The 26,594-nt window shown below is 47.8% G+C and overlaps 1 protein-coding gene across 1 annotated transcript in view; it reads right to left on the bottom strand.

The window, feature by feature from the left end:
- The window catches only part of ATGRIP (Golgi-localized GRIP domain-containing protein), a 157,093-nt gene that overhangs the window by 53,609 nt on the left and 76,890 nt on the right, over positions 1-26,594 (bottom strand). The window contains exons 13-17 of the mRNA XM_087374604.1: positions 25,772-25,880; positions 25,576-25,655; positions 25,346-25,474; positions 25,048-25,148; positions 24,797-24,930 (exon numbers count right to left, since the gene is read on the bottom strand). Coding sequence (XP_087230730.1) covers positions 24,797-24,930; positions 25,048-25,148; positions 25,346-25,474; positions 25,576-25,655; positions 25,772-25,880 — 553 coding nt within the window. The remainder of the gene's footprint in view (positions 1-24,796; positions 24,931-25,047; positions 25,149-25,345; positions 25,475-25,575; positions 25,656-25,771; positions 25,881-26,594) is intronic.

A 26,594-nucleotide genomic window follows, 5' to 3' on the forward strand; every position in this document is an offset into this window, starting at 1 on the left:
ATTCAGCTTCAGTAGTTGACAGTGCAACACATTTCTGCAACCGAGATACCCATGATATAGCACCTCCTGCAAATGTGAAAATATAACCGGTAGTAGACTTCCGGTTATCTGCATTCCCTGCATAGTCTGAATCTGTAAAACCATGCACCAATGCATCCTGCCTACCATAGCATATGCACAAGTCTTTGGTACCCTTGAGATACCTCAAGACGCCTTTCACTGCTTCCCAGTGCCGCTTGCCTGGATTTGCCATATACCTGCTGATGACTCCCACCGCAAAAGCAATATCCGGACGAGTGGCAACCATGGCATACATCAAAGAACCAACTGCAGATGCATACGGAACCTTGGCCATCTCAGCCTTATCATCATCTGATCTGCGGCTGTCCTTACTGCTGAGTTTTAAATGTGGAGGCAACGGGGTACTAATAGACTTCCCCCCCTCCATTTTAAACCACTGCAGTACTTTGTCAATGTACTCCTTTTGTGACAGAAACAAAAGTCCCTTGGACCTGTCACGAGTAATCCGCATGCCAAGAATATGATTTGCATCACCCAAGTCTTTCATGTCAAAAGACTTATGCAGTTGTTTCTTCAAAGCACTAATCTCATGCTGAGATTTACTGGCAATAAGCATGTCATCCACATATAGAATGAGTAGCATCAAACTGCCATCCTTTGCCCGTTTGGTGTACAAGCAATGATCGGTCTCACACCTATGATACCCTTGGGACTGCATGAAGGCATCAAACTTCTTGTACCATTCTCTTGGCGCCTGCTTGAGTCCATACAAGCTCCTCTTGAGCTTACACACAAGCTGCTCTTTCCCTTTAACAGCATATCCCTCTGGCTGACTCATATAGATCTCATCATGGAGATCTCCGTGAAGAAAAGCAGTCTTCACATCCATCTGACATAAATCCATGTCCTCATGAGCAACAAGAGCTAACACTGCTCTCAAAGTAGTCATCTTGACGACAGGGGAAAAGATCTCATCAAAGTCAATGCCCTTCTCCTGCTTAAATCCCTTGGCAACCAATCTGGCCTTATACCTCGGTAAAGCATTTGAATCCACTTTGACTTTGTAAACCCACTTGCATGGCAAAACCTTTCTGCCTGCAGGTAGCTGCACCAAGTCCCATGTATCATTTTGAAGTAAGGAGTCCATTTCTGACTGCATGGCTTTCTCCCACTTCCTTTTCTCTGTTCTTCCCATAGCTTCCTTGAAGCTGGAAGGCTCACCACAATCTGTCAGCATGATAAAATCAGCCACATTGTTGGTTCCTGGAACAAATCTGGCAGGAGGCCGTTGTACACGGGTGCTCCTCCTAACAAAATGTTCCGGATTAGGCTGCTGTCCAGCCTGTTCGTCATGCATGACGGGTGGCTGTACCACCATATCTGGCTGTTCTACAGCCCCATCTGCTGGCATATCCAGTGGTGCATCATTGGCAAAATTATCTGGCTGATTCTCAGCCTGTATACCCTCTTGAACAGGGTTATCTGCAGCAGTCTGCTGCTGCATATAAATGGGCATTCTTTGCTGTCCAACATCATCATAAATAACCCTCCTGTATTCCACAGGTTGCACGGGTTCCTTGTGTACACTATCCTCTTTAAAGATGACATCATTGCTGCGTATAATCTTCCGTTTAACGGGATCCAATAACCTGTACCCCATTTCACCTTCGTCACCATAACCCATAAAGATGCATCTGATAGACTTTGGATCCAGTTTGGTGCGCAGTTCTTTGCGTACATGAGCAAAGCACTCGCAGCCAAATACACGTAAGTGCTTATATGAAGGTGGCTTGCCAGACCACACCTCCTCTGGCACTTTCAACTCCAAAGCCTTGTTTGGCGACCTGTTAATAATGTGAACTGCTGTTTGCACGGCTTCTGCCCAAAAGCCATGGGGTAATGCAGCATAAGACAACATACATCGAACCTTCTCCTGAATAGTTCGATTCATCCGCTCACTTGCACCATTTTGAGATGCATTATGAGGGGCTGTGAGTTCCTGTTTGATGCCCTTAGCTTCGCAAAACTGCACAAAAGCATGTGACACATACTCACCCCCATTATCGGATATGAGGCATTTCAGCCTACGACCTGTCCGATTCTCAACCTGAGCGACAAACTTCTTGAAAGCATCTAAGGCATCGCCCTTATGCTTCAAGAAATAGACCCACACTTTGCGTGTGGCATCATCAATGAAAGTAATAAAATATTTTGCACCCCCTAGTGATAACTGTGGCATCTCACACAAATCAGTGTGCACTAGATCAAGCGGTGCTCTATTCTGGGGAGTTATCCTCTTATGAGGAGTCACAGAATGCTTGCCAAATATGCAATGATCACAAGTAGGCAAATCTGAAAAAGAAAGAGACGGCAGATAACCCAAACGTGACAGTTCTTGCATTCCTTTAACAGACATGTGTCCCAACCGGCTATGCCACAATGAAACCTTTGGCAGCTCGGTTATGGCAACAACATGATTACCCACACTGGAAACATAAAGAGGGTACAAGGTATCACTCTTAAAACCCTCAGCCACTACAGCCTGGCCATCAGTAATCACCCATTTGGAATCCCCAAATGTGGTGTGGTAACCACTGTCATCCAATAAGCCAGTGCTAATCAGATTTGTCTTGATTTGCGGCACATGGCGAACACCATCAAGCATAAATATGCGTCCATCAGGGAATACTATCTGTATACTGCCAATCCCTGCAATCTGACATGCATAGTTGTTCCCAAGATGAACAACTCCATAAGTACCTGTGTAGGAAGTAAACCACTCCCTATGAGGAGTCACATGAAAAGAAGCACCTGAGTCCAAGAGCCAGGTGTGCATGTCATGGCCATCAATAACCAAAGCATGTGCTATTACAACAGAAGAGCATAAAACATCATGTATGTCACTGTCACTGTCCTCTGCTGCAACATTCACTGCATCCAAGTCATCTGCCTTGGCCTTGCCTTTGCCTTTGCTTCCATTGCCTGCATCCTTTGTTTCAGCCTTCTTGGCTTTCTGATCCAGTATGAGCTTGAAGCACTTAGACTTCACATGTTCCTTCTTGCCACAATAAAAGCATTCAATATCCTTTTTGCCACGGGACTGACTGCGGGATTTGGACTTACTAGCAGATCTCCCCTTCTGCTGAGTCCTGCCTCTATCTTGTACCTGCAAGGCATTTGAAGACTTGCTGCTCGCATTATTCTTCCTGCTCATCTCCTCCATAAGGAGAGAGCTCTCTACATCAGCATACATAAGAGTGACATTCGAATTTGACAGGGTGGTCTTGAAAGTGTCCCAACTCTCAGGGAGGGTACACAACAAGAAAGTAGCCTTGAACTCCTCATCAAGGTTCAATCCCTGTGCAATAAGCTGTGTAAAGATGGCATTGAACTCACTCAAGTGTGAGGTCATAGCTGTACCTTCCTTCATGCGAAGATCAACCAGCTTCTTCAACCAATAAACCTTACTGGCTGAGCTCTTTTGGGCATACAACTCTTCTAGCCTCTGCCATAGGCCATAAGAGGTCTTTTCAGCCTGAACATTGAACACAAGAGTATCAGAAATAGTAAGCATGATAGCTGCCCTTGCGGACAAATCAAGCTCCTCCCAGTCATCAGCTGCCATGTCAGATGGCTTGACACCCTTCAGCCTTATGGGCTTAGAAATCTTCTTTAACAGAAGTACATTCAAACACTGTTCTGCCCATAATGCATAGTTGTGTGCTCCTTCCAATTTCTTTATGTTCAGAATTGAAGATTCACTTCCCCCTCATGCCATATCAGATAAGGAAAGTACCTGACTCCCTGTAAGTCAAGAAAGACTGAATAAAATTCTGATTTCTCAGAAAAAACCTGCTCTATCAAGAGCCAGGAGCACTCACAATAGTGCTGTTTTTTACTGTCAGAAAATCTGCAGCAAAACAGAAAATTCCCCCCAGTTACTGTACCTTCTGAAACACTGTACCGTGCTCAAATAGGCATAAAAACAGTAATTTCAGAATGCTGCAGCTGCTCCACAAGTGCTTTAACAGTGCATAATCAGCTGACAAAGCACAAACACTGCTGTCCTGATCATTTCTCCCACCTCAGATGAGGTACTGCACTGTTTTAATATGCATAAACCACTTGGCATACACTGTTCTGTTCACCAAAAAAAAAATCAAACAATTCAGCCTGTCACAAACCTGCAACAGAAAATGGGATAAATCCCAAGCAATCACCCTTCTGCCAAGGGGATAAAAGGCATCTGAAGATCTCTGACAGTAACCCAAGTGTTCTCAAGCAAAATCTGGGCAAAAGCCCCTTGATCTGACACCTGAACCAAGTGAAGAACACCTCAACACTGAGGTAGCATGCAATGTGAAAATCTCTCTGACAAAATCAACCAACAGTGTAATGCATATACTGCCCTGTGTAGAAATGACATACACAGATCCCAACGTACAAACACTCAATGAGGAACCTTTTGAGCACTGTCAACGATGGACAGTTAGGGACTGAGTAAACTCGATGCGCCCTGGCCAAGCGTGGCTCAACTGAAGTTCTCTGAGTGTTGCACAAGAAATGTGACCTGCATGAAAATGTCACCTCCACACTGCGGAAATCGAGGCAAATGTGTGCTCTCTGGCACCACACTACCTCAAGGCATACAAAGCATCAACTGCCAGGCAAAAGCCCTATGATCTGCTCACCCGGAAACTGAGATTCAAGCCCAGTAAAAGCATAAAAGTCCTATGCAAAATCAAGGCATTTCCTTCACAAAAACAGATAACTGTGCAATCAACCACACACTGTGGTTCTCTTCACCTCAAGCACGAGGTAAATGAAGGTACTTGCTGTACTTTCAAGAAAACACAGTTTTGAGAACTGAAAGATGATCCTGAATGAAGAGCAGAGAGCTCTTTCTCCTTCTTTTTCTTCCAAAAAAAAAATTTCTGTGCCTGCTATACTTCCTGTACCTGCGCACGTGTGCAGGGTACAGAATCCGAGAAGAGAAAAAAATTTTCAAAAGTTCTTCCCTGATGCACGTCCTGTACCTGCGCAGTGTACGTCCGTACGGTACGGCTCCTGTACGGTGTCCATACGGCAGGTACGGATGGCCGTACCTGGGCGCGCGCTGCGCGCTCTGGCTCTGCGCGGCCTGGTGCTGTGCGATGCACGCACTGGCTGCCCCTGCGCAGCTAGCAGCAGCTAGCAGCTGCTATAGCTTTAGCTGCATGAGCAGCTGCGCTGCTCGTGCTGCCCCGCTCGCCGCCGCCTGTGCTCGCGCTGCCCCGCTCGCCTCCGCACTGCGCTGCCGTTGCTGCCCGTAGATTTGCGACTCCTGTCCGTACGGATGTACGGACGCCGTACGTCCGTACACCTGCGCGGCCTCTGCTGTCACGCTGGCCCGCGATGCACCCTCACTGCCCCGCTGCAACCCGTGCTGCCTGCGCAATGCCAAGCTCCGCCACGCTGCCTCAGGGCACGAGTCCCAAGGGAGTAGAGGACAGGAGTGGAGAGGGAGAGATGAAGGCTCTGATACCAGTTGAGAGGGAAGGAAACAGGAAGAAGAGCAAAGGGGGGAAGAGAGTGTGAGAGAGAGAGACTCAAATGTGCAGGTGTGAAGTGATGAGCCACACCACAAACTCATTAGTTTTATTAGGATTAGGTTTTACCCTATGACTGTCTTAAGACAGTCATAGATGTCTTATCTTTAATAAAGGGGTGGCAATGTGCCTTTACCCCAACATATCGTGGTAGGTGGAGTAAGCAATGAGTGGGGTGGAAGGTGCTATGCGAAGGGAGGTGCAGATGCTAAAGAAAAGGTATGTATGATCAAACCCTGCGGGAAGAGGTGCTATAGTGAAGTCAGTAATGCGAGATGTGAAGACAGGGGATCCCATGATGTAATCAACAACACTGGAGACCCCTCCATGTAGAAAGCATGTGAAACCACCTGAAGCGGGCCATCTATCAAGACCCATTATAGATAATGAGATCATGTTTCCTGCCGAGGTCTAATAGGGCCTACCCATAAGATGAGAATGGACCTCACCTATCAGCCGAAACCCGTAGCATACTTGCCTCCTCAAGGTCAATATCTGGCAGTAGAGTGCAATCATCTCTGAAGTCAAGAAGTGGTACCTGACGGGCCCTTGTCCTCGCGTTGAAGTCCCCCACTAGGAGGACTTCTCCGCGGCTAGAGAAGTCAACGATGGACTGATAAAGGGCAGCAAATGGAGATGTCTCATCATCACCTCTGATATCTCTGGTAAAGTGGGAGGTCTCAGGGGGAAAGTAGCAAACTGCGACAAACAGATCCCGGCTGTCCATGTGTCAAATCCGGATCCAAAGAAATCTGGAATGTGTATCTCTCTGCTCTACTGAAATGGTCCCCCGAAGTGTGGATCTAAAAAGGACTGCAACTCCACCTGAACCTCGAACTCCTCCAGTACCCCTCATCTCATCTCTGTAGGCAGACTCCCATGTATATCCATTGACTATTGGAAGAGGGCGCTCTGGACTTTGATGTGTCTCTGTATAAAAGACTATGTCGTGGCCTGTATAGGATTCCGAGAAGTTCCCTGGTTTTGACCATAAGGTACCATTACAGTTCCAAATGGTGTAGGGCAGGGTCTCGGATATCTGAATCTCATAGACCTCGCTTCCCTATGTAGGGGAGGGGGCAGGTGCCCTACAGGGACCTGTAAGAAGTCGTCCCTCTCATACCATTGCCCACTTCCCCTTCTTCCGGGCCTGATCCCGCTGCTGTAGCAAAGAGCGCCTCTCGTCAACCTGTAGAGGTGTGAGGTCCTCATCCATAGAGATCGCTGGCTGATCTCGAAGGACTGACTTGTGTCGTAGAGCTGAAAGTTGTCTGTTAGCTATCTCAATCGCTTGCCATCTCATGAGAACAACCTGCATCATACTGTGCTCTGAAAGTAATGTAACATCTCCAGGTACATCTAGAGGTGCATATAGCTAGGAGAGGTCTTGCTCATATGGGACTTCAATGCCAAGACCAGTGACATGTAAGTAGAGATCCTAATTCCTAGGATGATGCCCATCCACACAAGGAGAGTTCAATCACATATCAAAGAATGCCCCTTCTTCTCCCGCCTCCGCTGCCTCCCCGCCCGCTTGCTGCGCCCCCTCCGCTCGCTGCGCCCCCCACCACCCCGCTTCCCCTCGCCTTCGCCTTCTCTGCCTCCATCTCCTCCAACTTCGCCCCCCGCCAACTCCACCTCTTCCGCCTCCCGCGCCCTTCTCCTCTCCCCCGTCGGCTCCCCTCTCCGACCTCTTGCCTCTCCTCCCCTCCTGTCCCCCCTTGCCTTCTCGCCCTCCTTCCTCTTCCGCCCTCCGCCCTCCTTGCCTTCCTTCTTCCACTTCTGTCCTTGCCCCCTCCTTCGCCCCGCCTCGTCTCTGCCTCCCCCTCTGACGCTTTTTTCCCCTTTTTTTCTCCCTCCCAGCAGTGGGAGCACTTGTGCTTGTGAAGGCGAAAGAAAAACCTTGGTGGTGACCCTTGGTCTGGCCAGAGGGGCTCTATGGCAAAGAAACCTTGGTGGTGACCCTTGGTCTAGCCAGAGGGGCTCTATGGCAGCACCCTCGAATCCCACATCCATCAAGGTTCTTCTTTCCCCAACTGACAAGCAACAACTACAGCAGGCAGTTCAGTCCCTCCACGACAAGGTGCTTGTGGACAAAATTGTGGACCTCACGCCTACACAAAGACAAGTGCAAGAGTGGATCCAGGCGGGCTTGGCATTAGAGGGAGACCACATCCAGGAGGACACCATCTATGGACGACGTGTTTTCCTCATCCAGCTGAGCTCCCCCGACACCACCTCGACAATTGTGGAGCAGAGCCCCATACTCCCTGGCCCGCACCTTGTCTATCTCTTTCCTTGGTATCATGGGTTCACAGTGGAGGACATGGATACGACACACCATGTTCCACAGTTTCCGATTACACTCCGCTTCCCAGGGCTCCCCAAGGAGTATCGAGCCATCCTCCCTTCCATTGGTCGGGCATTTGGCACAGTGCTTGAGTCCCCGCCAGAGACGGCCGCCTCGGTTCTAGCAGATGATGGAGTTCCCAGGATCAGACTGGTGGTGGAGAGCCCGGAGTCCCTCCTAGAGTTGATCCTCCTCGAGACCCTAGAAAGGGGCACAATTCGCCAGAGCGTGGAGATCTCCAAGTTACCAAGCCAGTGTCTTCGGTACAAATAGATGGGTCACCTCGCCAGAGATTGCCCCCATGGCCTCTCTCGTGTGCCTCCCCCCTCCTCTACAGAGTAGACAAAGTCAACAAGCCCGAGTTCAGCGCTAGGCAGGAGCAATAGGAGTCTCAGACCTCATAGGTTACCCCCTCAGTAGGAGACTGGACACAGGTTAAAAAGAAAAAGAAACCAAGCAAGCAAGCCCACAAACGCCGCAGGCAGAGGGCCAATCACAAAGAGAGGGACGGGGTTGACCGAGAGGCCTCGAAAGGAGAAACAACAATAGCCACCTCCTCTGGCGGCAGGGGCCACCGCCCACTCTGCTGATCCTCCAGCTTCGGAGGTTCAGCCTCCGCACCCACCCTTGCAGCAGCAGCGAGCCCCAAGAGCTCCAGATGCGGTGATGAAGGAAGCCGCAATCACTAGTTCGATGAGGACCGCAGAGGAGCCGATCCAGAGCCCTGGCGAGCCTGATCAGCAAGGGGGACTTGATGTTGCCCTTATCCCTCCTCCTCCTCCCCCTCCCCCTCCCCCCCCAGACCCCTCCTCCTCCTCATCTTCACTTCCCCCTCCCCCTCCAGGGTTCCCCCACCCCGTCCCCCCCGCCTCAGCTCCCCCTTCTGTGGTCACTCTCACCACCCACCCCCCTCCCCTTGTCCCCTGCGCCCCTACCCCTCCCTCTACCACCGCCCCCCCCCCCTCCATTTCAGCAGCAGGTTCTTCTGCTTCGACACCCCTACCAGCAGGCAACGGAATGTTGACGCCACCTTCTACTTCCTCATCACAACAGCAGGTCCGTCCAGGGAGGGACTCTGAGGGACGAGACTCGACCTCCCGGCCAGCAGCTCCCAACCTCCAGCTTGGGCGTCCCTTACCGCACGACTTCTGGAGGTTAGGACCCTGGAACTATCTGGAGATTCCGGACTCATATCCTCTACCATTGGAGGTAACGCTCATGGTCCTTCAACCCCGGAAGGGGGGTTTGATCAATGCAGTGGGATCTTAGACACACCCCGTTTGGAGATTTCCGTTTGCCTCCACAGGGTTGAAGAAAAGGTCCCCGGAGGTGTTTGATGCTATTTTCAAAAATCAGATTACTCTCACGATGAACGAGTGGATGGGGCCACAGGCACTTCTCCTTTGGTATGCCCATGGCGCGGAGGTGAGCTTCCAGCTGAGCTTCACGCACGAGGAGCCGATGTTCGGTTTGGCGATAGGAGTTATCAGATTGCCACTTAGAGGCAAAGGTGGAGCAGGCACACTTTTGGCCCCTCCAGAAGTGTGCACAGTTGTTTGTGGTAGAAGCCTCCTTCATGATGAAGTGGGCTCGGAAGATCGATATTGAGCCAGTTTCCACCCTTGTACGGCGCCACACAGACACTAACTACTCGCCCTCTAAACCCCGACAAAATCGCACAAGGCAGTCTTTCTAGGACAGGCACCCACTCACAGGAGAGCCTTGTTCCCGACTCCTCCGTCCTCATGAGCTGGACCTTAGTGAGTTGGAACGTACACAAGCTCCACGACCGTGTTCGTAGCCAGCCGCAGTACCTGATACTCTAGCAGGAGTTGCAAAGGGTAGTGGCAGGGCGGGCAGTGGACATCCTTATGATTCAGGAGCACATGTTTTCAGCCACAGACATCAGACGACGCCATCACCTTCTCCCAAGGAGAGGTCCAGAGGTGTGGTTCTCCGCAGTAGGACAGAGCGGAGGGGTCTGCATCTCAGTCTCATAGACTTTGGCTTCAGAGGTCTACGTTCAGGGGGAGCTCATTCCAAGACGGGCAGTTTGGATGGGAGTTCGGACGGGAGAGTCCAATATTGGGATCCTGAACGTGTATGCCCCAGCGTGCAGGAAGCACCGCCTAGCCTTTTGGAGGAGGCTATCTGAGTGTCTTCCGGATGTAGACTCCTGGATTGTTGGAGGTGACTTCAACAACCTAGAGTTTGGGAAAGACAAGCAGGGCGATGCCTCTTTCAGTATAGTTTGGATGCCCCTCCGGTACTCCCACCCACCATCCCGATTAGGCCACACACCAACCAGGTCATTCAAGAGGATCTCCTGCAGCTACACACCTTTAGGACTTGGTTGGAGCCGAGGGAGCTTCCAATGAAGCTAAGCTTCTACAAAGATCACTATCTTCGTATTTCGGAGGAGGGATTCATCACACCACCGCGGTACACTAAGCTTCACATGCCTCACTCACTACGGATCTCCATCCGACAGTTTCGGGTATCGTCACACTGCCTCTGCATAGAGAGCAGCAGAGCAGAGGGGATTCCTAGGGAGCATCGCATATGCACATTGTGCGACTACCAAGAGGTTGAGTCAGAGGAGCATTTTATTTTCAGGTGCCCAGTGTACTATGAGATCCGAGGCCGCTACCACTGTCTCTTCAGAGACGGCTTCGGGCTCCTTTCCATATTCCTCACCTACCTAGACTAGAGATGCCTAGTGGCCTTCATTCACGAGGGGGTCCGACACAGAGAGTACTTACTCAAGCGACGGGGCTTGGCCACACCACCAGACACCTCTCAGAGCAAGATCACAGAGTTCTTCCCATTGAGTGATATTGATCGTTCGGTCTCTAGACGCAGACGTGACAGAGACCCCGATCCGACGACCATAGCACGACACACGAGGCATCGAGGGGACACACAGATCTCTAAGGAGCCTTTCACAGATGAGGAGCTCTGGGAAGCCCTCAACGCTCTCCCGACCCAGAAGTGCCCAGGTGAGGATGGCTTGACTCCGGCCTTCTTCCGGAACTTCTGGGAGATTATCTCCACCCCTTTCCGTTTAGCTTGCCAAGAGATTTTTGACACAGGCCTTCTCCCGCAGTCCTTGAGCAAGGGGTGGATCTGTCTGATCTCGAAAGGGGGAGATAGGGCAGATATCCGACAGTGGAGGCCGATCACCTTGCTTGATACTAATACAAGATCCTCGCCAAGGTCTTGAGTTTGCGATTACGGCCCCATCTTACCGACATCATTCATGACACACAGACTGGGTTTGTCCAGGAGTGCAGCATCCTGGACAACATCTTCACGTTCTAGGAGGCAATGGATTGGTCCAGGGAGGAGTCACAGCCGCTGGCCGTCCTCCTCTTGGATTTTGAGAAGGCCTATGATAGGGTGGAGTGGTCTTTCCTGGAGGGCACTATGAGGAGATTGGGTTTCTCAGACAGATGGGTCAGAGGAGTTTCAGCGCTATATGCAGGGAGCTCTAGTCAGATGCTCATCGGCGGAGGACACATAGGCGAGGCCTTTCCTCTTTCTCGCTCAGTCCGGCAAGGCTGCCCACTCACTCCCTTCCTCTTCTTGTTTGTGGCGAAGGCTTTGGGCTACTATTTGAGATCACAGGTGGCGGGTCTTACAGGGTTGAGGCTCCCAATCAGACAGGAGGAGGAGCTACTTGACTCGGAGTTTGCAGATGACACGGCCTTGTATGTTGAGGGCACCACAGTGAGTCTCGAGAGAGTCAAAGGCACCCTGGCTATTTACTGTGAGGCCTCGGGGGCACGAATCAACTGGACAAAATCTATAGGCTTCTTCACAGGCTTTGAGGAGACACAGGAGATCCGTGAGTGGGGGAGTGACTTTGGCTTTAGATGGATACCGCGGGGCCAGACAGCGAGATACCTCGAATGCCAGGTGGGTATTGACATCACAGCAGAGCAACAGATTGCCCCAGTTGGAGAGTGTTCGACACAAGGTTCTCTATTGGAGCTCGGCCGAACTCTCCCTAGCAGGTCGCGCCTTAGTGGCAAACCAGGTCCTTCTTGCCACGGCCTGGTATATCGCCTCTTGTTGGTGCTTTCACAGAGGATGCATTGGGCAACTCCGTCGGTTAGTAGGGAACTTCCTTTAGGCAGGCTCAGACAGCACGAGAAACACTAGGGCCCGAGTAGCTTGATAGACGATGATCATGCCAGGGCACTGGGAGGCTTGGGTGTCATTGATCCGGAGATGCAGAGCAGGGCCCTCCTGGGCAAATTGGTGGTTCATGGCCTCACCCCAGGTGCAGAGCCTTGGAAGCTCCTCTTACAGCGAGGGCTTCTGAGGAACACCCCACGCACTAGGGGACAGTGGCAACCTTCACATAGATGGATCTTCTCAGAGGTCCCCCTTATGAGGAAGGGCTCCCCCCTAATGAGGAGTCTTCACAGGGTATGGCAGAGACTGGTAGGGGGGGTCTCATCCGTGCTCCGCCTAGATGCAGAGAGGAGTTTGAGCGGCAGCCCCTTATATGGCACCCAGAGATCAGGGATCAGAAGGGACGTATGCTCGAACAGCGGACTCACATTGTTTGGGCACAGTGGGACAGTGGTCCAGCAAGGTCCTTTGGCCGTTGGAGCAGACTATCTATGGAGACAGAGGCGAGGCTTGATGCCCTAGCGCATCTACAAGGGACAGGGCAGCGGATGGGCGAGATTGACCTAGCCATTCCGGAGTCCTGGTGGGAAGGACTTCATGTTTGGAGAGACAGCAGATCGTTGGGGCAGTTTTCCCGCACTGGTGTTCCCTTGAGGATGTTGATGCAACGCGGCAACACCGGCTTCTTCCATGTAGGACCTGGAGGCCTACTTCAACCACTCACTGAGAGTGACCCCGAGATGGATGGGAGTCTTGATGGGATACACTGGCAGATGATCAGAGTGGTGGGACATTTGGGGAAGGAGTGGCACATTTACCCTCCCAGTATCTCAGAGCAAGACACCTCCAGATGGCGCCTTTGGCTATGGGAGGGTAGACCCCTGAGCGAGGTCCAGTGGGATCCAGGAGAGTGGTTCTGGCCCTCCAGGGATGGCCTAGCTGAGTAGGTGGATGAGGTGCCCTTGGGTGACCCAGAGAGTGCCCCGGGATGTGCACTCCAATTTTTGTACGCAATTGTGGTCCAGCTTGCGGCCGAGAAAGATCTCTTACTTCTTCTAGCTGGCCGCCCACGGAGGCTTGCCCATCGGTTGGAGCAGATGTAAGTGGAGGGACAGTGCCATTGTTGCTCCAATGGTGTCCTAGAGACTATCTTGTATTGCCTGTGGAGCTGTTGTACCACAACGAGGATCTGGATGGGAGCCGTCAGGATCATGACACGCATGCAAAGTCTCCATACAGATGTGAGAAGATGGTGAGTGAGAGAGAGCAAGAGAGAGTGAGAGCTGGAAGCTTGGAAGCTGAAAGCTTAGTTGCAATAGAAGAGTGTCAGAGTACAACACAATGAGAGAAAGATAAGGTTTTGTCCTAGTGGCAAAACCTTAGTAGTCACTAACCATAGGTAGTGAACTAACTACGGTTAGGGGGAAAAACCTCTTAAAGAGGGAAAAGTGCCCCTAACTAGCTTATTATATTACATTGGTCACTGCTGAATTATATCTATAATTCTAACACCCCCCTGCAGTGCCAATGTCATGGACAAGGCTGATCAATCACCAAACGGATATAAGTTCAGGGCACTGCGAAATGCCTCAAACTTTTCACGTGGTAGTGCTTTGGTGAAAATATCTGCAACGTTGTCATGTGTGGACACAAAGATCATACTGATCTCTCCTGCATGCAACTTCTCTCTGACGTAGTGATAGTGAACCTCAATGTGTTTCGTGCGAGCATGAAACACTGGATTCTTTGCCACTGCAATGGCACTCTGACTATTAGTGAGAATTGGAGAGGGACCCTCCAAAGACAGATGAAGATCAACAAATAGACGTCGCAGCCAGACACATTCAACTGTTGCTGTGAAAGCTGCCCTATACTCAGCTTCACATGATGAGGTAGCCACTGTAGATTGTTTCTTACTCGGCCATGAAATGCAAGATTCACCCAAAAAAAAACAACTGCCACTAGTGGACTGCCTAGTGTCATAATCACCAACCCAATCTGAATCACTGTAGGCATGCATCTGCAAGTCACCCCCCCTGGGAAATAGTAAGCCAAAAGACTTTGTGCCCTGCAAATAACGGAAGATGCGCTTAACTGCCTGCCAATGCATAGTTTTGTGGGCTGTGCATGTACCTGCTCACTTGAGATACTGCAAACTGAATATCAGGTCTAGTGTTGCAGAGATATATGAGGCATCCAACAGGCTGACTGTAAAGTGTGGCATCAACTAATTCTCCTGCATCATGCATTGGGAGTTTCAGCCCCGGCTCCATAGGAGTGGCTATGGGCTTACACGCATGCATGTTAAATCTGTCCAAGAGTTTCTAAACATACTTGGACTGAGACATAACAGTGCCACGTCTCTCATGAGAGAACTGGATCCCCAAATAAAAGTGAAGCAGCCCCAAATCTCACATGTCAAAGTTGGTCTGCAAATCAGCTTTGAAATCTGCAATGTTTTCTTCATTGGACCCTGTGAGCAGTAAGTCATCGACATAAAGAAGGATGACTAATATTTCCCCCCCATCCATCTTGATGTAGAGGGTGCTCTCAGTAGGACTTGTGCAGCCACTTGCTGGTCAAAAAGGCATGTATCGTGGCATACCATGCACGAGGGGCCTGTTTCAGCCCATATAAAGCTTTGTTGAGCTTGCATACTTGAAGTGCATTTGCTGTAATTTCAAAGCCCGGAGGTTGTTTGACATACACCTCTTCCAGCAAGTCCCCATTTAAGAAGGCTGTTTTTATGTCCATCTGATGAACATTCCACTCAAAATGTGCAGCCGTTGCAATTACTGATCGGATGGTGGTCATCCGGGATGTAGGAGCGAATGTCTCCTCATAATCTAAGCCCTTGTTCTGAGCATAGCCTTTAGCAACGAGCCGTGCCTTATATCTGTCAATGGAGCCATCTGGCTTCCGTTTGACCTTGAAAACCCATGGTGTACCAATGGCATGTTTACCCTGTGGCAAGTCTACAACATCCCAAGTCTGAGTTTTTGCAATGGACTGCAACTCATCGTGCATGGCATTCATCCAATGCACATTATCCTTTGCCTCTTTGAATGTGGCAAGCTCCTCCTCATCAAGGAGAGCACCTGCATGTGCTGATTCCACTGAATTAGCACCTTCCATGTGCCATGCTGCACTGCGAGTCCTGCCAGATAACGGAGCATCAAGTTTACTCTCCCTGAGAGTCTGTAACAGCCAATTTGGGACTGTTTTTGCTGCATGTATGTCTGCAATTTCTCGCTGCACCACCTGTTCCACTGCCTGTGGAGGGGGCAAGACATCCTGTGGCGGAACTGAAGCATCTGGAGGTTGCTGTAAATTCGGATTTGCATCAAAAAAATCAGCAGGGGAACCCAAGGCAATGGGTAGCAACGCCTGAAAGACATCCTCTGAAGATGAAGGCATTTGAAATTCAGCCTGAGTGTGAGCTGAATTTTCAGAAAATATCACATCTCTAGTTACTATGATTTTGCATGTAGCAGGATTGTAGAGACGGTACCCCTTGCTTTCTTCACCGTATCCAACAAATACGCATTTGATGGCTTTATCTGACAATTTGTGCCTAAATTCAACTAGCACATGTGCATAAGCAAGGCATCCAAAGACTCGGAAGTGATCCACTGAAGGCTTTCTGTCATTCCAGACCTCATAAGGAGTTTTTGTTTTTAAAGCCTTAGTGGGAGCCCGATTCAAAATGTAATTGGCACACATCAAACCCTCTAGCTAGAAATAATGAGGCATGTGTTTGCTTTTCAGCATACATCTGTCCATCTCCATGAGGGTTCTATTTTTCCTCTCAGCTTTGCCATTTTGCTGAGAGGTCAGCCTGACTGTGAGCTGATGCAGAATACCCTTGCCTTTGAGAAAAGCATCAAATTCTGCAGATAGGTATTCCCCACCTCTATCCGTGCGCAATGTCTGTATCTTGAGTCCGGTTTCATTTTCAACCATGGCTGAAAAGTGTTTAAATACCGTGAACACTTCAGATTTCTTTTTCAGCCCATAAACCCAAGTAAAATTGTAGTCATCAATAAAAGTAACGAAGTAGAGATGACCACCCAACGATGGAGTCCTCATGGGACCACAGACATCACTGTATATAAGCTGTAATTTGCGGACAGCTTTAACTAAACCATCCTTCTTGAAGGGGAATCTATGCATCTTACCTAAAATGCACCCTTCACAAGCATGTGGAGGAGGTATCTCAAGAGGTGGCAATGCATCAACCATTGAAAACTTCTGAAGTGTCATCAAGCTGTTGTAATGCATGTGGCGATATCTAGCATGCCATAATTCTGCATTTTGCATGGCAGCTGTAGGGGTAGAAACTGCAAGAGCATGGGCTGCTCTTTTCTCAAAAATATCAAGCTGAAAAAGCCCACGCAGCAGAGTACCACATAACCTTAAGGCATAGTCAGCTTCGCTGTCTCGGACAGCACATTTGTCATCCTCAAAGATGACCTGAAATCCTCCTCTGTTAAGAGTGGACATTGAAAGGAGATTTTTGGTTATGCCAGGCACATATAAGACATCTGAAAGTCTGAAAATTGAGCCATCAATGGCAGTGAGGTCAACCTCTCCTGTGCCACGTACTGAATATGATGAGTTGTTGGCACAAGTGACTTTCTTACCAACGGGAGGTGGATGCAAGGAAGTAAAAAGACACTTCCTAAAAGTGATGTGCTTGGATGCACCGCTGTCAAAATACCATGTGTTCAGTGTTTCATTAACACTGAAAGCAAATGCATCTGTAGAAGAGTCATAGCTGCAAGTCAAAAATGCATATGTATCATCACTGCAAGAGGTTGTACTATCCCGAGCATCTGGAACAGCCAACCTAGAATCTGAAATGCAAGATAAAAAGGCATAATCCTGTCCAACAAAGTTGGCTGCAGCATCCCCACTGCCAGATGCATGAGGAGCTGAATCTGAAACAGCCATACCTAAGCTGTTTTTCTTTTCTTTTGCAAGCCTTTTCTTGCATTCTGCTATGTGATGACCTGGCTTTTTGCAGTAGTGACAAAAACCCTTCTTCTTGGGCTTACTTGCATCATTTTTAGCCTTTGTGAAGGCTGTCCTGACCCACTGGAAGGCTGATTTACTGATGTCTTTGCCTGTCCCTTTGTTTTTTATTTAAATTTTGAGAGCATGGCTTGTTCACCTGCACGTGAAGCCAAATTTTTCCTGGTCTGCTCTTCCTGAAGCAGAAGTCCTATCAACTCATGAAAAGTAAGAGGATTTGCAGCCCCCCTCAATGATAAGTTCAGCGAAGTGTGAAAGCTGAGATAAGACTCAAGAAGAGAATTCAGAGTGGTTGTAATCATCTCTAAATCAGGAATAATTTCATCTATGTTTAACAATTGCTCTCTGAGATCCTGTAGCTTTGTGAGGTGGACTGACATGGAGTTACCCTCTTCCATATGTGGTATTACTCAACTCTCTTTTCAAGAAAGATACCCTTGCATCATTCCGAGCTGCATACATGCTTTCCAAAATATCCCACGCTGCCCTGGAGGTCTTACACGACCGGATATGCGGAATCATAAATCTTTTCACTGAAAGAGAGATGCATGACAAAGCTAAGGCATCCCGTGAATCCCATCTCTTCTGCTCTGGAGTAGTGACTATAGCTGCACCAACAACTTGTCATGCAGCTGCACCCTATGCACGACCTCTTCCACCTCCTTGCTGAGGAGGGGTAGCAGGTGCAATATCTGCTGGTCGGATCTCATCCCCATTGACATAATCCCATAAATTTCGAGAAATCAGAGTATTGCGTACCATGAAACTCCAGAGGGAGTAGTTGGTACCATCCAACTTGTCGTCTTGTGAAAGACCACCGAACTGGAACTCATTCTGATTTTGATGGGCCATATCTGAGAAAAAGATTGAAGCAGATACAAAGCTGAATTCCCTTACTGGGAATGAAATGCACAACTCCCAAAAAACACAGCCAAGCACGGGCTGTAAATGCAACTTAGATTTCTGTACTTGCACTGTCAGAAATCTGTCCAAGCATCAAAAACTCTCCTAAATCTGCCAAAAGTGCTTCAAACACTCCAAGAAAGGCAGTATGAACTGAATACTCCAAAAAATGCTCTCCCAACACAAAAGCCCCAATTTGTGAATTGAAATTGCAACCAGAAAGGGGCAAAATTACTAAAAGCCCCAAATCTGCAATTTCTGAACAAAAGCCCCAAATTTCAGACTAGATCTGCAAATCTGTCTGTAAAAGCCCCAAATTTTAGACAAAATCTGCAATTTTTGCTCCAGATGTAGCTCCGAAACTACACAATGATTGCAATGTCTGCAACATACAAAATGCCCCAAATGTACTCCCAAAAAACTGAACCAAACTATGGTTTTCTACAAGATGTGCCTGCCAAAGAACACCTGCAGATGAAGGAAACCCCGTGCAAATCTGCAGATACAGATCTGCAGGTACAGATTATACGGATGATCAGGTTGTTGCCACACGTGTGGTACTGAAGAACTGCACGCAGATCTACGGTAGGTACGGCTAGTACGGTAAGTACGGAATGTACGGTACGGTACGTAAAATCTGGTACGGCAAGTACGGAAGTAACGGCGCAAGTACGGTCAAACAGACGAGCTGTACGGCGAATCTGTACGGGCTCTACGACGAATCTGTACAGGCTGTACGGGAGCTGTACGGCGCTGCACGGGAGCTGTACGGCGCTGTACGTCGGGATTCCGTTCAGTCATACGGACTGTACGGACGAGATGATGCAGGCTGTAGCTAGAGGCAAAGAGTAGGAGCTGAAGGGAGCAGGGAGCCCGGAGCTCTTGAACCTGCTCTAATACCAAATGTGAGAAGATGGTGAGTGAGAGAGAGCAACAGAGAGTGAGAGCTGGAAGCTTGGAAGCTGAAAGCTTAGTTGCAATAGAAGAGTGTGAGAGTACAACACAATGAGAGAAAGATAAGGTTTTGTCCTAGTGACAAAACCTTAGTAGTCACTAACCATAGTTAGTGAACTAACTGCGGTTAGGGGGAAAAACCTCTTAAAGAGGGAAAAGTGCCCCTAACTAGCTTATTATATTACATTAGTCACTGCTGAATTATATCTATAATTCTAACAAGAGACTACACCTGGGGGATGGTGGCTTGGTTGACAGAGGGAGGACACGCGTTTCAGATTGATGAGATCTCCCCAGCCTACCGGATACAGGGTCAGAGCATCCAGAGGATCGCACTCCACGAGGCAGTCCCCCATGACAGTCTAGCTCCTCCTCCTCCCAAGGAAGTCAGCATTTGGGAGGTGGTAGCCAGCATCACGACTTGGAACATTTGGGTGGCTCACTGTAGTCTTGTGTTAGGTGAGCACCCGGTTCCACCCACGGCTACCCTAGTTGCCATATGGCAGGATATCATTTACACTCTACAGTCCACCCACCTGGGAGTGCGGGACTCCAGGCTCCAGGGCGACTATCAAGAGGCATGCTCGTTTCTGCAAGGCTTGGCCTGCAGGTGTTTTCTACATCTTCACTCCGCGAGGGATTCGCTGGCTGTATAGTCCCCCCACTTGGATATTAGCCCCTATTCCAGAGATCCCCTAGGCAATGAGCTGGGTTTCTCTGGAATAGGCCAGTTTCTTTCTTTCAGCCTTTTTCGGTTTTTTTTCCATACTTGGCACCTTCGGGGCTGCTAGCTTGTATGAAATCATTCAAGCATTAATAGAAGGTTCCTTTCTTTGCCCAAAAAAAAAAAAGAATTGGCTACACGTATCCAGGCTCAATGATGGCTCTTTGATTGATTTGAATGCCGTGACTAGCAAACCATGCTGTACCTGCCCCACTCTCAGATAGTCATATGGAGGACTCTAATGCCAGCCTCCGAAGTCTCTCGCGAGGTAGGTCCCAAACTCTATGGAGGAGAGTCACTGTCTAAAAATTGGCGTCAACCTGGAGAGGGGTCATGGCAAACTCTACCTATACTATCTGATGGGGGACCGAGGGCTTACTCCGAATCATCCTGGAGCCCATAATCACCTGTAGCCGCTCAAATCTCTTCCATTCTGCTGCTGAAATATCACACCCCCAAAAAGGTGCCGCATACATGGCGGTCGGCCTCACTAGAGTGTCGAAAAGCCAACACTTCATCGGTGGATCTTGGAAGTGCGCCTGGAAGCACTGTCACGCTAGTTGAGCCAAGGCACTATGCCCTCGTGTGAGTCATGCTCTGGCTACGCGGGTCATCATGAAAACTGACCCTGTGAAAACTACACCCGAGTATGTGTAGGACTGCACAATCTCCACTGGCTGACTCTGGTATGTAAAGCTATGTCGGTGAAGCATTGCGTAAGAGGTGTTGAAAATCATGACCTTGGTCTTCCCAAGGTTAACCATAAGGTCTCTCTCTCTGCAAAACACCTCTAGGGCATCTAGATGTCTCTGTAGTCCCTCTGCCAAAGATGATAGAGAACTATGTCATCCGCATATAGTAGGATCAGTATCATCAAGTCTACTAGTGGTGCTCCCTCGCCTCCTAGGTGGTCTATGAAAGATGAAATCTCATCAATGTAGAGCCCGAAGAGAGTCGGTGAGAGAGGGCATCCCTGCTTTACTCCGATCGTGCTCTCAACCCAGTCTGATAGGCCTCCTGAGACACGAACTCTCCCTCTAACTAACTCGTATAGGCTCATCACTCCCCAGATCAGAACCTCTGGAATCTGCATATCCTGTAGCCTCCTGATCATGTGGGATTGTGGGACAATGTCGAAGGTCTACAAAACAAGTGAGAGAGAGAGAGAGAGAGAGAGAGAGAGAGAGAGAGAGAGAGAGTTATGTCTTCCGAAGGCCTCGTGGGCTTGTGAGACAAAGTACAATCAAAGAGTTACTCATACAAGCCACTGTGGCCTAAGGCAAAGGGCGAGCGCTAGGCCCCAACTGAGTGCTATACTAATAAGCTCAAAATTTAAAACTAGTACTAGTACTCAAACTACATACCAAGTGCCATGATGGCTCTCCAGTAAGATGAAAAGATATCTCGTATCTATATATGTCGACTCACCTCCCGCTATGACGTGGGGCATAGGCTCCGTGATCTCTTTATCCAATAAGCCATATCAAGAATGACACCTCGGCTTGAACAGTCCCCTTTGAGGAGAGCTGAGATATGTTCGACCTCCATCATGTGTGCTCTGGTCATCCTTTGCATTGTGTGCGGCCTCTGTGTTTGGCTCCGTCGCTCTGTGTCATCTCTTATCGTTGATCCACTCATACTTCTCATGTCAGCCAACTCCTCTACTCCGCTATGTCTTGGGGCTGACTCAAACTCATAGAAATCGGTGACATTACGCTGTGCTCTATCTTTCTCTGGCCCTCGTGGCACTGTCACCTCCTGTTGTCTGGTATGTCTAGGATATCTTGATGCCGTCGCATCTCAATAAGATAGAGGCTAGCACAAACTTGGTCATGAAAGTGCATCACTCGAGAGAGTGGCCCAAAACCAAGCCCCCCTTGGATGGTATTGTCCACGAATCTCATAGTGGACTAGGCAAGAGCATAGGAAATGCCCCTCTATCTCCACCTCCTCTAGTGTGCATAACCAGCAAATCCGTTGCTCTCTAGATGTACCTGCGGCTTTCCATGTCTTGATCCGCAACTGATGGGACAAGACCTGCGTCTGCCCAATGGCTATCCTTGATCATGAGACTTGTTGGTTTTCCAAGTACTAGGTCTGATAAACACTCCATCCTTTCATACTCTCAAAAAATTGGTGGGTAATTCCTGGATATGCGTGTGTACTAGGCCGTGCTAACCCTTCATTTTTGTACAAACCAGCCCACAGCCAGGTGCTTATCAAAGGGGATAGAGGAGATATATTTCACATTTCTAGGTCAGTCCGACAGGGATACCCTCTTGCCCCTTTCTAGTACTTATTTGTAGTTGAAGCAATAAGCATCTCCTTGAGATCTTAGGCACACATTATTGGGCTGAGACATCCCTTGAGACAGGATGAGGAGCTCTTAGACAATGAGCTTGCTGATGACATTGCTGTTTTTCTGGATGCCACTTGCCAGAATCTCACTTCTTTTAAGGCAGCTTTTGTTTTGCAGCACGTGCACATATTATTCGGAATAGATCTAATGGCTTTTGGATTAGCGACGAGGACACTCCAAATTGGGGGCTGATTTCGGTTTTTATTTGGATTTAGAGGGGTGTTTTTGTCAAGTATTTGGGTGGCCAAGTCAGCATGGGTATCTCTCCTTCGAAGCAATTTGCTCCTATGTATGAGAGACTCAAGAGAAAACTCTTTTTTTGGAGTTCAGCCACACTCGACCTTGCTTCGAGGGTGGTTGCGGTCAACCAGGTACTGCTGGCAACAGCAGTTTGTTCTTGTTGGTGCCATCCTAAGGACTGCCTCACTCAGCTCAAAAGCCTATAAGGAGTTTTCTATGTAGTGGGCTAGATAGTTCGGTAGACACCAGAGCCACAATGGCTTGGGAGACCTTGATCCTCCCCACATGGGAAGGGGCGCTCGTCATATCACATGCCGGATAGCTTCCATCGCCATTAAGCTTTACTTGCGGAATGCCATACGAGGCCATATTGACATCACAAAGACCTACGCCAAAGCTGCTATTGAACAAAGGAATGCAAAATGACACAGTCGTATCTCAGGATGGTTGCAGCACTACAAGAATATGCTCTAACCTACAACAAAACGTGGACAATGATGGCAAATGACCAAGCCTTTGGGAGCTGACAATGCTCATGGATCTAGTAGTGAATCCAAGCAGACGTACACAAAGGAGAATTGATATTATTGAACAAAGATATGGCACTAAGAAAAAAATATGCTATTATTGTAGAGATATGCCTGCTATGGAAACGAATGCGGGGGAAAAAGAGTATGATAAAGTTCATTAATGGCATGGATACATAATCCAACACACCTCCAATTGTGCATCCCACTCAAACAATGTGGAAGCAAGCAACCTGTGTCAGAACGCTTATTTACAGCTGAGTTCATTAAGCATGTTATGCCTTTGCATGAGACGTCACCTCAAGTTGCGCTTACCCCACATGAGAACCAAGCACATCGATATCAAGTACAGCTTCATTTATGACAAAAAAAGGAGAAACAAGTCTAATTCTTATCTTGTTCTACCAAGAACATCCAATACACATATTCACCAAGGTACTACCAAAGGCGAAGTGCTTTATTCGCAAATATCCACTTTGTATCCTAAACAACTTAATTCTTGAGAGTGCTCCAAGTCTCGTTAAATATATGTGTCATTACCTGCAATGTGCATTATAAGGGCGAATGTTTAAATAACAGCCTAATTGGTTGTAATCATGTCATAATGTTTGTGTATCAAGCACCAGGTTACTTTGGTCGAGACTCATGCAACCAATCTTCACACTCCCTTGGCTCTATTATAGAGCATTTGCTTTTGACGTCACTTAAGCTTAGGTATAGAGGACCCTCTAGCTTATCAGTCAAAAAAAATTTAGGATCATACATGTGGCACCCGCGTGTCACTCTAGAGTATAATATAAGTTAGGGATTACAGTCTCCTACAAAGCCCTCCATTCCTTTGTATTTTCAAGAGTATGAAATTCATTCCAGCTTTGGGCTTCAATTGTGTGTTCTCCCTTAACTAATTTCTCTTCATACACAAATAAAAGAAAGATTTAAATAAATCTTTTGTGTTTCCATCTTTGACTTAAGCCAAGCCTTCTCAAACATCAACAAAATCCACGGGGTTTTCATAAAATCATGCACCCTACACCGTTGAATTTCAAAGGTAGTTACTTTTGTCACCAGCAGACTCAAGCTTGTGTAACTACTGTTCACAGTCTCGTAGCTCTATAGCGATTCATTTGATTTAAATTTTGATGCTAGCTAAGTCGAGGAATTTGATGTCGGTGGTAGCTTACCCTAATTGGGGATCAAGTTGCCTCAGCTCTAACTGAGCGGCACAACCTGTATAAGATCCTGATGTGCCTAATGGCTGCATCAGCTTTACAATTTAAGGACCATAGACAGCTTTTTCTCTTCAGTTGTGTGTTCTCTCCAATTTTCTTCGCATCATACATAAAAGAAAGATTTAAATACACCTTTTTATGTCCCACCTTCCACTTGAGCCCAGCGTTGTAAAACTTCAACAAACTATTCTTTCTTGAAAGCTTATGCCCTCTATCGCCAATTGCCAAAGCCCTTCTAACTATCTTCAGCCTTCTAAAATTGGTATTGTAATCTTCTACAAAGCTTGTTGGCGGCAAAATCTTTATCCTTGGTCTATGGATAATCTTAATGTGAGCAGACACTCTTACTGTGACCATGGACTTTATAATAAAGAATGCATTTTCTCGAGGTCCCCAGGAAAATATGATTTCTTAGTAGCCAGCATATAAAGAGTTGTGGATTCCTCTACTGCTTTTCAGGAGGGAAGCCGATTCTGCATGGTAAGAAACTGAAATGTGATGAGCATTAAACCTACATGATGCTGCATCTACGGTCCTCTTTTATCCAGCCATTGCTATAGATCTTCCACTTGCATCTACTACTGCTGACAAGGGCTTCTTGAGGTCAAAACCATAAGAGCTGGTCGAGTAACAAAAGGAGGCAAGACATTAATTGATTAAATGATTAGTTAATATATGTTGCTGTTGCCTGCTTTTTCACACAGAATAGTTCAAATAAATGGAGTACCTTGCCATGTTGCATTGATTTCATCTACACGACTTTGCCAAGCCTCCTCTTCGAGAAGCATTTGAGCCTTGGTTGCCTCCACTTTTGCAGCCAGTTCACGAATCTTTTGCTCCGCATCCAGCAAAGCAACGGATCTGAAACTTAGAAGAGATTATAAACATGAATGCAGGTCTGTATTAACAATCTGAACACAGCTCACTCATTCAAAGAGCATTAATATCTATTTGAAGCAGTAGTATTTTAAACCTGACCTAGCAGCAAGCTGATTTTCATGCTCCACCATAGCATTCTGCAACGTTTTCAATGCACGGTCTCTTTCTGCAGCACTTGAAGCTGCCACTCGTTGAGCTTCCTAAAAGACAGGGAGATATTTTACTCAGAAAAGAAAGCAATACAAAAATATTAGACCCAAAACCACTATAGGAGGACAAAAGCATACCTAGCTCAACTCTACCCATATTCAGGCCACAGAAGTCTAGCACAACTATTCTCAAATATAATTGAAGAATAAGGCAAAGATAGTTCAAAGGAGTATTGATCAACTGTTACTTTTAGAGCTGCCTCTTGTGAAGCCATTTGCTCAGCATCTTTTGCAGCAGAAAGTTCTGCCTCTTTCTTTTGAAGGAGGGAATAAGCCCTGACTTTGTATGCAGCAAATTCTTTTTCGAGCTGAACTGTCTACAATAGGTTGAAAAGGAAGTTAGAGATCTCTGATGTGCTTCTAGGACCACAGCACTCTTTGTATATTCTTAATGCTTGCTCTCTAATCCAATTCAAACCTGCTCTCTACAAGCAGCAACTTCAGCTCGAGCTTGACATAATGCCTGTCGTTCTTTCTGGAGTTCAGACTCCATCTGACCTGTTGGTAGCCATCTGAATTTTCAGCAAAAGTCTGGAAGAGCCAGCTCATGTATCAATTAGATACCTACACTGGAAAAGACTAGTAAGAGTTCATAATAGAGTTAAAAAACAAACTTCTTTCTTTTGCAGCTGCTCTCTCTTGTTGCAAGTGTGCCTTCTCACTCTCCTCCAATTTCAATTTCAATATCTCTATTGAAGTCTCCCATGTTTCCTGATCTTTCCTCTGCATACATCACAGGTGATGAAGTAAGAATACATAAAGAATTGCAAGATGGTTTGGTAGTGACTTAGAGCTTGCACTAATACTCAAGGCAGATTCATTCAAAGCATTACAGCCACAAAACTTTGTTTACACAATGGGAGCAAGAGAGTGATAAAGTTTGACCCCTAAACAAGAGGGAAAGTTTGTAAATGAACGCAAAACCTTATTTCCAAATTTTGCATCACAGATAAATGAACATGATTAAAATGCAGAGTACCATGCAAGGAGATGGACCATTTGGACAAGGCTGGTCCCAGTTCACAGGTCACACCGTAGCAAGAAGGGGTGAAAGAAACTCCAAAGGTTCTATCTGACTGAAAGGAGTAGTGACGAGCCTCACCCATCCAAATCAAGGTTTTATGCTTGTATCCACAAGGAAGGAGGATTGGATGCCTATGCTCTTCGACCTTCAGTTGAAGGATCAGCCATTGGCCAGGTGCTACAAGCTATCCCTATGCACTATGGATGAAGAAAGGACCAATCATGAACTTTTCTTTGCCCCAAAAATGCCCCGGGTAGGCAAACTCTTGATTTTGGTCTGCCTAAATGTAGTTCACAGCCACATGTGCTACGTTTCCACTGAACCAAATCAAGGTTCAAGGTCACATCCTTGACTCTAATGAATCGCGCATAGAGGATAGGGGTAGAGCCAATGATGCCTCTTGCATGGATGCG

This window comes from Dipteris shenzhenensis, chromosome 5, assembly GCF_047967505.1.
Source record: "Dipteris shenzhenensis isolate YYH24624 ecotype China chromosome 5, Dip_SZ_1.0, whole genome shotgun sequence".
NCBI lineage: Eukaryota > Viridiplantae > Streptophyta > Polypodiopsida > Gleicheniales > Dipteridaceae > Dipteris > Dipteris shenzhenensis.